General features: G+C 36.4%; 3 protein-coding genes across 8 annotated transcripts; 2 read left to right on the forward strand and 1 right to left on the reverse strand.

The window, feature by feature from the left end:
- Positions 1 to 104: 104 nt before the first annotated feature.
- Positions 105 to 5,972, forward strand: LOC135173175 (uncharacterized). Of its 6 annotated transcripts, XR_010301269.1 has the most exons (4): positions 105 to 345; positions 657 to 1,368; positions 1,574 to 2,901; positions 2,976 to 5,972. XR_010301269.1 is itself a non-coding variant. In XM_064139883.1 (3 exons), exons 1-3 carry the CDS (start codon positions 211 to 213, stop codon positions 1,912 to 1,914), a joined length of 1,188 nt encoding a protein of 395 aa, XP_063995953.1. In that variant the 5' UTR covers positions 105 to 210; the 3' UTR covers positions 1,915 to 5,972. The 6 variants fall into 6 exon arrangements, 5 of the variants coding, with proteins under 5 accessions (XP_063995953.1, XP_063995958.1, XP_063995955.1 ...); XM_064139883.1 differs by having other exon boundaries at positions 1,574 to 5,972; XM_064139888.1 differs by lacking the exon at positions 2,976 to 5,972 and having other exon boundaries at positions 657 to 1,399; positions 1,574 to 1,692.
- LOC135172998 (uncharacterized) lies at positions 3,179 to 7,995 on the reverse strand. The gene is made up of 2 exons (XM_064139573.1): positions 6,278 to 7,995; positions 3,179 to 5,166 (listed from the first exon to the last, which is right to left on the reverse strand). Exons 1-2 carry the CDS (start codon positions 7,789 to 7,791, stop codon positions 3,609 to 3,611), a joined length of 3,072 nt encoding a protein of 1,023 aa, XP_063995643.1. The 5' UTR covers positions 7,792 to 7,995; the 3' UTR covers positions 3,179 to 3,608.
- A 1,167-nt stretch (positions 7,996 to 9,162) lies between these two features.
- On the forward strand, positions 9,163 to 15,604 carry LOC135173176 (uncharacterized). Its single transcript, XM_064139889.1, has 6 exons — positions 9,163 to 9,464; positions 9,577 to 9,701; positions 10,740 to 11,051; positions 11,314 to 11,401; positions 11,682 to 11,817; positions 11,895 to 15,604. Exons 1-6 carry the CDS (start codon positions 9,425 to 9,427, stop codon positions 12,103 to 12,105), a joined length of 912 nt encoding a protein of 303 aa, XP_063995959.1. The 5' UTR covers positions 9,163 to 9,424; the 3' UTR covers positions 12,106 to 15,604.
- The last annotated feature ends 645 nt before the right edge of the window (positions 15,605 to 16,249 follow it).

Genomic DNA, 16,249 nt, shown 5'->3' on the forward strand with positions numbered 1-16,249 from the left:
TCATTCACGTGTCTAGAGATAAGCTTCACCGCACGAGAGTATCAATAAATAATATTGAACTAGGGTGCAACCCATGACATGTTAGTTTTCTCTGGAAGAATTTCTCACGCGAATTTCATTATTCACATTTTCACGTGAGACCGGGGGCTGTGAAAATTCGAAGCTGAGAATTTCTCGTCAGTTTTCGGAGCGCTAGACTAAGAGAACGTTATGGCACATCAGACCCAATGGAATAAGAATACAAAATATGCATTGGATTTATATAAACATGCGATTCGCACTGCAGGACTGTGGCCACTGGACGATCGGGCGTCACTACGAGTTTTCCTTGTGGCCACTATTCAAGTGAGATATATTTCTTCGTATAATTTGTTTCGACCGATATTGTTATATGTCTTGTATATACACCAGGCTATTTCCTTAGGTGTTTTCAGGAGGTAATTGAAGTTGGATCATGTTTCCGAGGCTCTAAATGGAGAGATAGATTGAATAATTATAAATCTACAAATTAAAAAAATGGGAGGTAATAATTTACGCCTTAAAACAATCTAAGGCTTATCGAAAAATAGCCTCGGGTATGATACAATAGATATTTATTTTTTCTTACGGTAAGTCAAGTATTTAGAGATTGGTTTGAAGGAAAATTTATGATTTAGATAACGCTGATGGCCGTTTTCGTGAGGAATATTGTTATTAAAGGTAATTGTGGTGGCATTACTGAATTTGTCGATGCTATCACGCTCATTGGAACGAGCACTATGGCTGTGATAAAAATTATTCTATCGTGGTTGCATCAAAAGAGGGTTTCTTCCATATTAAAAGCTGTCGTCCAAGACTGGGCACATGTTGAAAATAACAAATCACGACATATTATGCTCAGATATGCGTACGTTGGAAGAGTTGTCTTCATGGTGCAAATGTTTGGAGTTTACATGACGATAATTCCCCTTATCTTGACGAACCTCCCAAATTTAGCTGATTTTAAACATCCGGATAATGCAAGCATAATTGGGAGAAGTATACCGATTGGGCCAGAATGCTGGGTTGATCCAGAAATGTCTTCGATACGTTATTGTGCTTATTATATATTTGTCTGCATACACTTATTTCTGTTGGCAACTGTGTATCTAGGTGTGGATGTATTTGCATTTGGTCTTGCGATGCATCTTTGTGGACAATTTGAATTATTGTCCAGGAGTTTGGACGAGCTCGATGTTAATAAATCCGAGTCAACTCAGCGGAAAATCGTGACACAGTTTTCGAAAAGGCACAGTGTACTGCTTAAATTGGCGGAGGACTTTGAAGCTGTCTTTCATATGTTAATTTTCTTCGAACTTGGGACAAATACGTTCATCATTTCTATTTCTGGTAAAAACGAAAGATGTTCTAAATTTTCCTGGTGAGAATCTATTTACTAGGATTCTAGAATGAGAATAATTGTTTCCAAACGAAGAGCATTATCTTCATTCCAGAACTTTTATTTATCTCAGTGTAATTTTCGTTCTTTGATAATTATTCTACTATTTCTGAGAGAATGTTGAAGCATAAGTTATCGGCCGATTTGTTTCTACAGAAATCATTTTCCTTTGGGCTTTTAAAATTGGAGACACCCAAATTATAGCAGCAATGATTACGAGAATTTACCTTATGTACATCCAGATTTTCATGTTCAGTCATATCGGTGAACATTTAACTACACGAGCGCAACAACTACAAGTAGCTATTTACAACAGCCCTTGGTACAAAATATCACCATTCATTGCCAGAGATATGAAATTCATAATGATGCGTAATAACCAGTTATTTCATTTGACTGCTGGAAAGATTTGGCATATGAATTATGAAAATTTTAAGACAATGCTCAAGTCAATGTTTTCGTATTTTTCGATTCTCAGATTGATGTTTAATGAATAGAGATGGTTAATAATTGAATGAATTTATAAACAAAAAAACAATTTTCAAAGTGAGATTTTAAATGAGATTGGCTGCCCTCTGCTGAATTAATTTCCTGAAGAATTCGACTAGGAAATTATGTTATAATTACATACGGTTATACAATTTCACAGAGATGTATGACAGATAGTAATTTGTCTGATACCTACACATAAGGGCAGAGCCAACCTGCCCTGAATATAGAGAAGGTATCAAATAAAGAATTTTTTAAAAACTGAATACAACTGTACTTCCTACCATTTGAATGAACTAATTAATGACCTTTGTTTAAATCTATTTGAAGCCAATAGTTTTTTTCTAACTTATGACGTGCAATATTTACACTAGCAAATTTTTATTTGTACTGCCACGCAATAGCCTACACTATTACGTCGATTGGTCAATTACTCAATGTAGATTTGGCCTTGCATGACGATTGTTGGAAGAATTCATACACATATCACTATGTTTAGTCAACTCACCACGTACTTTTTGCAATAATCATTTCGCATGGGAAGAAGTCCACCTGCCTCACCTATTAATGATTCGAGAATGATAATTTTCATCATTTAGAAGTCACGCAGAGACTAATGAAATGCTATTGCATGGATTATTTGTTCGGTAATTGATGTTGTTCCTGATATCGGAACAATTAGCATTTTGAATTAACGCGTTGCTTGATTATTTTTCGAGTGAGATGTCAATTTTTTTTTATTGAAAAACCATCGAGATAACGTCTGAACAAAGATCCAACGAGCCTGGAGTGAAAAAAAGTAATTGGTATCTCATTGTAATCCGCGATTCGTCCAATATGTTGAGGGGAAAGGGGTGTAATTGATGACGAGACTTTTATTTAAAAATCAACAGACTACCAGCAAAGTTTACAGATACTTGCGATTCCTCTTCAAGTGAATGACTCGGTTTTTAATGAGCCACGAGGAACAGGTAGAAGGTTGACATTGTAGAAAGGTAAACATGGAAAAAACCAATGGATTTTGTATTTTTTCAAGATATGATTATGATTAATTCTCTTTGATCAACAGATGCAAAACATCGTTCTTTCAACTGTCCAGAGGTCATCTCACCTTATAATTTACCACACTTACTGTCAGTGTTGATAACAACGATGCATGGGTTGTTGCTGAATATTATGCAATTAAACATGTAAATCTGGATAGAACCTAGTCCTTCATGACGAACGCTACGTACGCAGTTGTATTTTTTTCGCCTTACGAAACCCACAAAATTCTTTTCATTACTTTTTTTATTTAAAAAATTGATGACAGTTATTTTCTCTCTTAGCATTCAAAATATACATCAAAGCCTTGACAATGGTAAATATGGATTAAATCCAGTTTATCCTCTACTTCGAAATTATTAGAATTTCCTTCTCCTTCCTTGTCCTTGGCTAAATTTACCAATAACGATGACAAACGTTCAAATTGATTTCCACGTTACTTTTATCGACGAGTAGCAATCGACTGATATAAATTTTTGGAATAGTTTACATGGCGAACGGTATAAAAGATGAATTGAAAAATGAAACAATATTTTAAGTACAAACGTTAAATTATTTGAAATGTTCAAATTTCCAAAAAAGAGAATATTTCATTATGATGAAATGGTTCACTGAATTCATCTTTGGTATTTAACCTTCAGGTCGGTAACTCTGGATTTCACTTGCTCCGAGGCTGCACTTCCAACCAGAATCCACCTTTTGCCGTGATATTTATATTATCCTTACTCAATTCCAAAGGCAAAATCATATTCTTTCCCGGTTTCAGCGTGCATTTGCAAATCAAGTGATATATTAACACTTTGATCTCCAAAAGAGCAAATCGATTACCAATGCATATCCTCGGGCCAATTCCAAATGGCAGATATGTGGATGAATGAAGTGTGCCCTTTGGATCCTCCATGAAACGTTCCGGAAGAAAATCATTCGGATTTGGAAAATAATTAGGATCTCTGTGCAGTGCATAAAATGGCAAAAAGAGGACATCACCAGGTTCCAATCTAAGCGGTTCTTTGCCCGGTAAAGCCGGTGGTAACTCGAAACTCCTGGTGCAAACCCTATCCATAGCTGTTTGAACTGGGTACAGCCTCAGAGATTCATTAATAACAGCATCCAAAAACTTCATATTGTTGATAGCCTCGTACGTAATAGATTCTCCACACTGCTCATACACATCATCCACTTCGTCTTGCAATTTCTTCTGTACGTCTGGATGAGTAGAGATCAGATGAGCAATAAAGCACATCGCCGTTGATGATGAATCAAGTCCACCGAGGATAAAAATAAAAACCTGACACACCATATCCTGAATTGTCAGCGCTGGTCCTTTTCCTGTTTCACTATTTCGGCTTTCCATCATCAGCTGAATCATATCTGGCCTTTTTATTCCTTCTCTGTCTCTCGTTTCAACAGTATTCTTCACGAGGTCATTGAAGAACGCCTCGACTTTGCTATTAGTGAGTCTAATTCCGAGAAATTTTGCGAGTCTTGGGGTCATTCGTATGAGCAAGAATTTTAAGAGGTGAAAAAATCCCCCGAATTTAGTCGCTTGTAAAGCTAGAACGTAGAAATCATTGGTCGGATTCTTCATACTATCAACAGCCACACCAAAGGCACAGGTGGCGATGACGTCAGCAGTATATTTGGTGAACGCATCTTTGGAATTGATGCCAGATTCCTTTTCCACGTGCTCCATCACATAATTTGTAAAATTCGCCGCACAGTCGGACATCATTTTTAACATAATTTTCAGTTTACTAGATGAGAAAGCAGGTGTCAAAAGATTTCTCATTTCTCGCCATTCCTGCCCACGAAGAGTGAATAAATTTTGGGAGAACAGACGGTCGAGGTCCGAGACACTAACATATCGGTGATTCATAAAGTGATCGAAGTTTCTGATGGCAACAGTCCTTATAAGTTCCGGATCACGTATGAGGATTACACGATCATTGAACTCGTAAAAACCGACGTACTTTGCTTCGCTGCTCAAATTGTAAATGTCCTGTATATATTCTGCAAATGATTTTTTTCGGAGTAGAATTGGCAGGCTATTGCCAACAAAAGGAAGAGATTTCTCATGTATTACGCCATGTTTATCAAAGTAACTACGACGGCTTAACCAGTAATAGATAGAAACAATGATTAGTAAAATACTCCAAACCACGGTCCAATTATCCATTTTGATGGTGTTCCTCAGGAACTCGATGTTGGATAGATATTAACGGTGCAAATTATCGGAAGTAACTGCGCCACGCCGCTATAACTGTCGGTGAGCGGACGATGGTCTATCGAATTAGTACTGGAAGGCCAGGTTTTTACTTTCACTAGTGACTATTACAAGTCCATGAACACTAACACTAAATTACATTGTTATCACATTCGTTTATCTTTCGTTTGTTATCAGGAAGTGTACGATTTTGAAATTAATTCTTGATGATTTTATGACTCATACTTCAGATAATTAATACTTATTATTTTTTACAGCGATTTTAATATCAGAGATATAAAAGTATATTTATTCGATCACTGGTAAAAAATTAGGTTAAGATCTGATGACACGTGCTCAATTTTATCAGAGACATCACAACAAACAATATCTAATACATCAGAACAATGGCGTATGACATAAGTAAGCAAAATCACTGCTAATACAAAGTAATCTGCTTGTAATTAAAGTGCTTTGATTTCTAAGAATTGTGATAACTGACGGAAAAATGACGCCACTCTATTAGTTCTTGGAATCAATGAATTTTCCCGAAAAGAGATCTTGTAGATAAATCACATTTCTCTGTCAATAGATAAATGACGCATTTCCCAACGAATAATGAGGAATTTTTAGAGGAAATGAATGAAATGAGACAATGCGGAAATTGTGGTTTTTTTTTTAATAAAAGTATACAATGAGGAAAGTTTTTTTTAATTTCAATGAGAGGATTATAATTTCATTTTCTTGTGTAATTGAGACAAAACATTATTTTGAATTTATTATTTTCTTTTTCTTGTCAGACTTATGGAGAAATAAAAATCGACTGATGTCGATATTTTACACAAGATGGAATGGTTTTCATTTTTATAATTTAAAGGTGGAAAACAATTGAAAATAGACAAATTTTTTTTTTACATTCTACAAAGTGAATACATTTTCTTCTGCAATTAACTTTGTTATATGTTTAATATGTTCATTACAAATAATGATGTGTAAAAAAAAGAAAAAATTGTTTGAAAGGGAAAAGGTGGCTCATTCACAATTTCCAAAATATTCATTTATAACTTATAGCACTGAGTTCCACTGTTATAAGTAGTTTTCATTCTGATAACTTTCTCCGTCACTTATGACGAGGTTCAAGTTCCAACCAAAATCCACCTTTGGCACTCATGGCTAAATTGGTTTTGGTCAACTCCAAAGGTAGAATCATGTTCTTCCCCGGTTTCAGTGTACATTTGGCAATTAAGTGGAATATCAATACTTTGATCTCCAAAAGAGCAAATCGATTTCCAATGCACATTCTCGGACCAGCTCCAAACGGCAGGTATGCGGGTGAATGAAGCGTCATTTTTGGATCCTCAATGAAACGTTCCGGACGAAAATCATTTGGATTTGGAAAATAATTAGGATCTCTATGCAGTGCATAATATGGCAAAAACAGGATATCACCAGGTTCCAATTTAACTGGTTCTTTGCCTGGTAAAGCAGGTGGCAACTCGAAACTCTTCGTGCAGAGCCTATCCATAGCTGGTTGAACTGGATACAGCCTCAGAGACTCATTAATAACAGCATCCAAGAACTTCATATTATTAATTGCATCGTAAGTAACTGATTCTTCGCACTGCTCACATACATTATCCACTTCTTCTTGTAATTTTTTCTGTACATCTGGATGAGTTGCAATCAAATGAGCAACGAAGCACATCCCTGAAGATGTTGAATCAAATCCACCAAAGAAGAAAATAAAAGCCTGGCACACCATATCCTGAATTGTTAGAGTGGGCCCTGTCCCTGGTTTATTATTTCGTGTTTCCATCATCAGTTGAATCATATCTGGTCGTGTAATTCCCTCTCTGTCTCTTGTTTCAATAGTATTCCTCACAAGTTCATTGAAAAATGCTTCGACTTTGCTATCAGTGATTCTCACACCCAAGTACTTAGCTAGTGTTGAACTGACTCTGATGACGAAAAATTTAAAAAACTTATCAACACCTTCGAAATTGGTAGCTTTTTTACCCAGAATGTAGAAATCATTGTTTGGATTTCTCATGCTATCCACAGCTACACCAAAAGCACACGTGGCAATGACATCGCTAGTATATTTGGTGAATGCATCCTTGGAGTTTATGGTTGATTCCTTTGCCGCATTTTCTGCCAGATAATTTGCAAAATTCTCCCCACAGCTGGACATCAACTTGAACATTGCTTTCATTTTACTAGATGTGAAGGCAGGAGTCAAAAGTGTTCTAACTTCTCGCCACTTGGCTCCACGCAGAGCGAATAAATTTTTGGAGAAAAGAGGCTCTTGATCGGATTCGGTAAAAGATCGATGATCCACGAAGTGATCAAAGCTTTTGATTGTGATATTTTTTATGAGCTCTGGATCACGAATCATGATGACAGGATCATTGAAATCATAAAATCCGACGTACTTTGCTTCCTTGTGCAAATGGTAAATATCCTGGACCCATTCGGCGAATGACTTTGTCCAGAGTAAAATGGGCAGACTATTGCCAAAAAATGGATATGGCTTTTCGTGTATTATGTCACGTTTTTCATGATAATTACGACGGATGAACCAATAATAAACTGCGACAATGACCAGCAAAACGCTGCAAACAACGCTCCAGTCGTACATTTTAATCTTGTTTCCAAGGTACGCCCACTCTTGCAAATTCTTTCACTAGATGTTGATGGTATGAAGACCGCGATGAAACTGTGCATCGTTCCTTCCAACTGAGCGAATTTCCTGGAACGCCTGATTGTGACCTTCGATGACGTATGTACACGAAATTAGTCTCAAGAGTAGCAGAGGCGAGTGTCAATGGAGGTTGAGCAAGATGAGGCAAAAAACACGGGGTTCGTTCGATCATGTATAGCGTTGCTATTGTCGATAGTATGATTGATTCAATTATTGTTATCTCGTCTTGATACGCGGAGAATAAAAAATATTGTTACCCATGGTAACCAGATTCACTCGATAAAACGCGATTTAGATACTTCACAGATATCGATTATTCCATATAATTGTGATAAACAAGATATCGGAGTATGAACCTAGTCGATTGTAGGGAAAAGTTTGATTACAATGCAATTAAAATCTTCAGTAGTAAGATGTCAAATATCGACCGCCACTAGGGTCAAACTTTCAATTCAAATGTCAGTCAAACATTGGAACAGAATACAACAATAATCGATGGACAGTTCAAAAGAACATACTTTAGATACTTAACAAATATATTAAATTAATAGATTAATTTTGGGACATAACGTATAATTGTACATTTCCTCTGTTGACAGGTTCTCAGGTTTAAAAATTACCCTCCCGTAAATGTGATTTCTATGTAACTCTCACCCAGTATATGAGATGAATTTTAAGACAAAGCCCAGGGCTTATATGATAGATGGATAACATTTATGGAGCTGCTTCAACCGCAAATTTTCAGAGCGATGACGTATGAACTCTGATGGTGAACATGATTGACGGTAAGATATTACCATGAAGAACGTGGCTAACTGGGGGGTTTTATGCTTTGGGAGGCCCCAGGAGCCGAGAAAAATGCGAAGAACATAGGGAACCGGTCTTAGAGCATTGCCAGAGCCCCTGGAAAAATTTCAAATCCCCTCACGAATTGAATGCCACTTTATCGACCTTGGCCTTACCGACAGGCACCTTCACCACCGGAGTTCATACGCCACCGTTATGCAATTGTGGTATTAAGGTCGCTCCATAAGCGTTAACAATCTCCCATATCAACTCTGCAAATCCCTCATGATAAAATGAACGGATCTGCTCTATCAATAATCGACACGGAGGAAATCCGAGGTGCCGATGACGTTGCCTTCACAGATGGCGCAGAATGTTCCAATCATAAAATTCGTATTCAAAATATTCGAATTCAAATCAGTCTCATCACTCTCACCACTTCTATAGTATATCCAGCTATTTGCATATTTAATTCTTTGAAGCAAATTTTAATGACCAACGGACAATTAGGAAAATCATAAAGAAATTGAACTGCAACTTGTGAAAGGCTTTCTCGACAAGTAATTTTAGAGTTCTGGCGCATGGCTGAGACACCTATTGTTATTGATCCGCTGCGCGATTCACTTCTCCATGATGGAACTTCTCTCCCCTCTGACAATATCAGCGTTCTCTCTACCACGGTGAAATACTACTGTCAAAGGACTGTCAAGTGTGTAGGAAAACGACTCCAGCAGGTTCTACCGCTGTCCTCACCTTGTGCACCAGTATTCTTAGACAAATCGTCATGATTCACTCAATCATCTCCAGAAAATTCGTCATTCTCTGTGAGTAATTATTTCTCGTCACTAAAAAAATTGTCGAAAAGTCAAAAGCAAAATCTAGATGACATAAATTATCGTCAGAATTAACTCATAACTTATTGAATATTCATTCTAGGGTGCCTCTTCTCCACTACCGTCAGTTTACCATCATCACCACCAAAGAAAAGTTACGATGATTTCTACACGACGAGTAGACCCAGTAGGACAATCGTAGAATTGAAAATTACTCCTCGACCAATTGTAAGTTAAATGAGAAAAAACAGCTGAACTTTTGCACTTAAAATTGCTACATCAGTATCAATCACGGAAATCGAAATTGCTTTCACTAGACACGCGAGGTGGGTAAATTTAGTAAAATTTTTACTGGGAAAAGTAGTAAATGTTAAAGGACACAGTTGTTAGACTCCAGGGACAATTGCAACCCCGTGCACCGTCTCCCTATGACCGCAATCGTACGTCACAAGTTTACTCAGATGTTACTCCTTCTATTCACCTATTCGTGAGTGGCTTATGACCACACCTACACATTCCACGAAATGTGATATGCTAAGTACCAAGCCTTTATATTGGTTTTCTAGTGTAAGTCATTCAAACAGTAAATTCAATTAAATGAACATCACGAGGGGATGATATTTACACTTGAGTTAAAGCCCGAAGGAGTTTGGGTATTAATGATGAACTCAATGATATTCAAATACTTTAACGATTTTCGTCCTCAGTGAAATGGTTTTGACTTCCCAACAGGTACATTCTAATCTTTCAAATTAATTAAAGTTTTCCATTTTTTTTATTATATCGAATGATTATCATAATAAAATGAACGTCAGGGCGTCTATGTGCGTGCGATGGAAAATTAAAATAAAAAATACTGGAAATTCAATTAAAAAAGAAGATATGGAGTTGAAATTGGGTAGGGCCATTAAAAACGCCATATTTTGTATAATTATAGCTGTACGGGAGCTTAATAATTTCGACAAGCGCAACAGGCGATGGAATAATCTAAATCTTTTGGATAAATCGTTTCCGTTAAAAGGTTGAATACTCTCATTTAGAATTTTACCACTACTGGCACTGGTAAAAGCCAAAAAGAGAGACTAATGACGCAAAGCGATAAGGTCACCTGCCCGTTATTTTTATGTTTGAAAAATGTCGACAAAAGGTTGCGGAAATACAGACATTAGTTTTCCTTTCAGTCGTTTGACATGGAAAATTTTAGAGGAAAATGCTCAACATCATACGACATTGGGTGGAATGTTGATATGAATTTGTTTCTTTTAGCCGAAGAGTATGGGGTTGTTGAAGACTACAACCAGTGAGGCTTCCACCACCACTGCAGTACCACAAGCTCCCAAAATATTGTCGGGAGGTCCAGTACTCTATAGGCTCAACAGCCCTGATGGACGTGCATGTATTCTACTTCAAGTGGATGCGCTTGTTTCGGCCAAGTATCGTACAACATTTGGAGATGAGCGTACCGCAAATATTTATATACCAGATGATGCCACTGTTACTGGAAACTGTGAGAAGGAGAACTTTGTCACTATGTCACTCAAGTGGGATGCCTACGTGTTATCCTGGAGCTTTGCTAAGGTTGGTTAATGTCCTTTTTTTTAAATTAAATTTTTTGATTGCTCGAGATTTAATTTGAAATGGAGTTTATGGAGAAATAAAATGGAGATAAAAAAATTTAATGGCTTGAATTTTAAGTAATGTGGTTTGATGATGGATTGACACAACTCAAACCAGCTAAAATATAAATAAACGAGCTTCGTTCCATTTTTGTAAAATAATTAATGTAGATATGAAACATTTCCAAATATTCCACTGAATCATGTTCTGTTTTTTATTGTAGACCCCGGGGGGCGAGAGGTGGTACGTGGATAAAATCGAGTTGACTTATAACTCCAGTGACCGTCATTTCGAGCACATCGATCAACCCAGTAAGTTGATTAGATGTTCAGTAACGAGTCAGGGAGGGAATCGTTAGGTTTAAGATACAATTTAAATTAGAAACCGTGATCAGCCATCGGTATTTTTGGGACTGATAATGCGAGATTCCGAAAATGTCATTAATGGCCTGTGCTTGTAAAGAAAACTGAGGACGAATTGTTTTGTAGTTACTAATTGGAGGAAAGAATTGTTTGTGAATGGCTGAGGTTTTTCGACTTGTTTGTACACGTAATAACGCCAATTGTTTAATGCTCCCTTGTAAAATTATAGAAAAAACGATTCGACTCAGTACCAATCAGAAATATAATCCAACACTGTTTCCAACACCGGTTGGCAAGTCCTTCACCTGCGAGGAAATCGATCTTCCCCTTTCAGACGGAAAAAATAATGCCACCCTGGAGCTGAGGTAATTAATACTTGTATTATGAAAGTTTACACTCACAGGTGTAATGGAATTTCAAAGTAAATCATTACTTGTTACAGAGAAATACAACTGCAGCCATTCAAGTTCAAGACTAACGATTTTGCCGAGTCTTTTTCTTGCAAATCATTGAGCGCACGAGCTGGGAGGGATGAAACAGCTCCAGTGGCTGTTGGATCAACCCTAGCCGCTGCAGTACTACTAACTATCACTGGCTACGCTGGATGGCGATACTTCAAAATTAAAAAGGTCAAGTACGATACGATGGAGTAAATTTTTACTGTTAAAACTGAATGGAAAATACGTCAAAATAAGATACTAAATTCCTACAATTCTTGGCCTTAGTTTTAATCGATATAGAATTCATCTAGATTTTCGAATACAACTGAATATTAGGGCTATGTGAATTTATGAATAAAAATCATAGTTTGTCTGTGCAGTTCAAACCAAAATTATCACTACAAAAGTAACACTGCAATTGCACTGGAAGTGAAAATTTTTATTATTATGGAATCGTTAATGGATTGAGTTCTGAAAATTGTTTGGAGTTTGTATTATGAGTCCCCTTCGAAAATCCATATCTATAATTCATTCTTTTACCTCAGGACTATATCTCCACGTAACTTTTTTTCCACTTTTCATTCTCAGGCAAATACTGTCCACAATATGTGAATGCTTTAATGATAATTATTATGCTAATGTAATTATGCACTTTCGTATTTATTTTTTGTTAGTTTGAATATCTTTCTTACTGTTGAATTATGTGGGGATGACTTTGAAAAATCTCCCATGTCATATATCAAAATGTGATTTCCAAAAGTCTTCTAGTTCGATTGAATTCGATTATTTTCTATTCAATTCTACTTTGCTTTTCTTCGACGTATTTTTTAATTTTCATAACTCAACAATACTCATGAATACAAAGTATTTAGAAATATCCATGTTTCCTGGAGCAATGAGGTATAAATAATTGAGCAATTAGACTTTTTATTAATTAATATCAAAAATCGATTATTGTCCAAACCAATCTCTCGACAAACCTTCACCGCTTTCGTTAGTGAAATCCAAAATTTTTATCGCAAAATAGTCAATACGATCTAGAATTAATTGGACAATTTAATTGCCGGATATCAATTGCATTGCCCAATAAACTATGATTAAAAACAATGATTCGTTTGTGACAAGCGAAATCTAAGAAAATCGCAAACTCCAATGGTTGTATGGATAATAAAAAATATGAAGAACATTTGTGAACGAATAACGTGCGTACCACGTTCTTTAATCTTAAAAAACAATCATCAACCCTCTCATGCAAGGACGCACAAAACATATCGATGTGAGTGGAGTAGAGAGTGCGTGGGGTTGAGAGCGTTGGAAGAAATTCAGGGTGCGCCACTCACACGCATATATAAACTGGAAGAGTAAAACACCACTTTGTCCGTGAGGAAGTTGAAGAATAAATTATTTAACATCGTCAATATCAGCATATCAAGAAATACTACTTGTGATGAGAAAATCTCATTGTCTAATTCAATAGTTTTTAATAAAACAAGCGCATTTCGTGGTTATTCCTCAATGAAAGGTATCTCGGATTTACTTGAGGACGAAGTTCATCTATCTCATCTATTTTCTAGGAAAAACTCATACAGCCCAGACCGAATAAAATGAAAAAATAATTTATTTCAAGAACTTTCAAGAAAAATCAATTAGACTCTGGAGTGTGATAAGAATTATAAAGTCATTTACAAAATTCTTGATGCCGTTGATAGATATCAGTGATAATTAATTCAATTTATTAAATGCTTTTCAATCAACGTTCACAGTTTGTTTTTCCGAATTTCGTTTAACTAAATTCTGATAGATTAAATTCGAGATACCTTTTTGCAAATCAACGTAAAATACTCTTATTTTATTAGAAAAAATCCAGTTTAGATTTCGCTAGGTGTAAAATAATGTATTGTACTACAAGTTTTTAAACCGGCAGTTTTCCATGCGCCAGCACAGCATATCATTTCCATTACTAGTGTAGAAAATGATCGTTTGCGCATTTTTAAACGGAAGATCGTATTTCGATACGAGTGAGACAGGAATTTTCAACTCGTGTGATTGGCACTCCTGGACTTCTGCCCGCACGAAGAGAAAATATTCGTTCCTGATCTTCAGAAATAACGTGGCTGTTCCATAATCCAGAACGTTCAGGAAAAACTAGGGAACGTTCAGTGAAAAAATGCGAACCTCTTTCGTAATTTTCACTGAATACTGTTTTAACTGGCAGATTATGGAACAGGCACGTAATTTTTAAATAATTTTTCTCTCCGTACGGGCTACCAACTTCACACCTGTGAAACACTCACTGCATTTGTATCGATATATGCTATTTCTGTACTGCTTCTCATAATTTCTCGTCTGAATGTTGGTACTGCATAGCTCCAAAACTCCCAAATCAGCAACGATGGGATTTTGCAGACGAGTGGTTGGCCAGTCCTCGTCTTCCCTGATCCGCTGCGAGGCATCGCCAACAGTCGCCCGAGGGTCGGCCAACATTGTTCAACAGTTGGCCGAAACTCGGTCCACTGTTGGCTACTCCCCACGTCCTATCAGGGTTTATTCCGGAATGCCAACTTCACACTTGTCCAAAAACGTTGTGGCACTAGGTGCGAACATCTTTCCGTCGTGAGTTGGACTTTTGCCAGTTCGGGAAAGGGCCAGTACCACTCCCAGGACTGGAAAAAGTACCTTTTCAATGCCGGCGTAGTTCAGTCCTTGGAGAGGGTGGCTAGATTTTTTATTTCTTTCAAAAATGTAATCTCGAGGTCGTGGGAAAAATTCGCTTTACGAAATCGCGTTCGGTTTGCATAGCGTTAAGTTGATATGGAATAGGTGAAGAATCCAAGCGCTTTCGTTGCGAAAATCCATCATTTTTCCGTCGAATCCTATGGACTTCTGTCGGAATGATCAAGCTACGAAGTATATTGACAAAAAACATGTGCTGAGGGAAGATTGTTGCTGACAGAAAATAACTGAAACAATTCTTGAAAAATACTCTTTAAATTTTTCAGTGTTTTTAGAGTACAATATATTTCTCCCTAAAACATAAGCGACATTGAAATATCTGATTCCACAAAATTTCGCACCGTAAGCGCTTGCATTGATGGTTAAACATTTCTTACGCGTTATTAGTTGTACAAAAAATTTTAATAAATCAAAGCCCTATAAGGCAGCTAAGCTGAATGGCTATCGCAATCCCTGAAACTCTCTTTAATATTCATTCCCATATGCATAAAAAACATGCCTATAGATGGTGCTTGAAATGATAGACTCGAAACTGTTTTTATGTACTCTATTGGGTTTCTAGAAGTATTTATAGGAAAGAAAAAAAAATCTTATTATCCTATTATTCAATTAATTCAAGACGTAGCAAAATAAATCAAATTGCATCTTGCGATCATGCAACGTCGATTCAATTTTTCCAGAGTCAATAAATCTTTGTCAAACTATTCGTGAATGAATAAAATACTCTGTCTATTCACTAAGCTGATTAAGAAAAGCATGTTGATAACAATTCACTTGGTTAATTATCCATGAAAACAGATGAATATATATTATACATATCCTCACTATTTTTCCCTCAATTAGTTTCGGGGGAAAAAAAAACATCGTTACATTATTCGATGCGTGCGGGTGTGATTAACACGCATAATTATATAATTTTACCTGTTTACATGTACATATTTATTGTCATGAATGAAATATATATTATATATTCGCAGAATATATGCGTAAATGATAATTAAAGTATGATATAAACCTCTGTCTTCCAAACGCATAGTAAAGGAGAAGAAGTAAGATTTGAAAAAAAAAAATATTTGAAAATATAATTATTGATATTTGATGAGCGATATACAAGAGAAACATAGTTATGTAAATAATATCAATATTGTGCAGATGAATTATTTCATGTTTGAAAATAATAAATGGATTATGGAATGATTTGAAGGGCTCGTTCATATGTTCCAGATATTTTATCGAACCCTAAAAGCAATGAGTTTTTAAAGTAGAGTAACAACTACTTAGTGATGATAGAAGAAGACCATAGTAATGGAGAATATTTTCAAAAAATGAAAATGAAATATCTAAGAGACATCAGTGAATGGTATGTCTCAATTCAACTCAATAGTTCTCTCCACACGATTAGCATCACTACTCACGCTGAGCGAAATTGCATAGTTACCAGATGCTTAAAACTGATTCCAAAAAGAAGTATGAAAAAAGTGGGTAGTAGTAGCAATAGCAAAAGGGCGTGAAAAGTACAGTCAAGCGGGTTTATACCCCTCAAAAATCCCCTCTCTGTCAACATCCCCTTACTCCACCGAACCTCCGTCGCCACGTCCCTTTCCGTAACGCGTGTACATTGTCA

Source organism: Diachasmimorpha longicaudata, chromosome 2, assembly GCF_034640455.1.
Source record: "Diachasmimorpha longicaudata isolate KC_UGA_2023 chromosome 2, iyDiaLong2, whole genome shotgun sequence".
Classification (NCBI taxonomy): domain Eukaryota; kingdom Metazoa; phylum Arthropoda; class Insecta; order Hymenoptera; family Braconidae; genus Diachasmimorpha; species Diachasmimorpha longicaudata.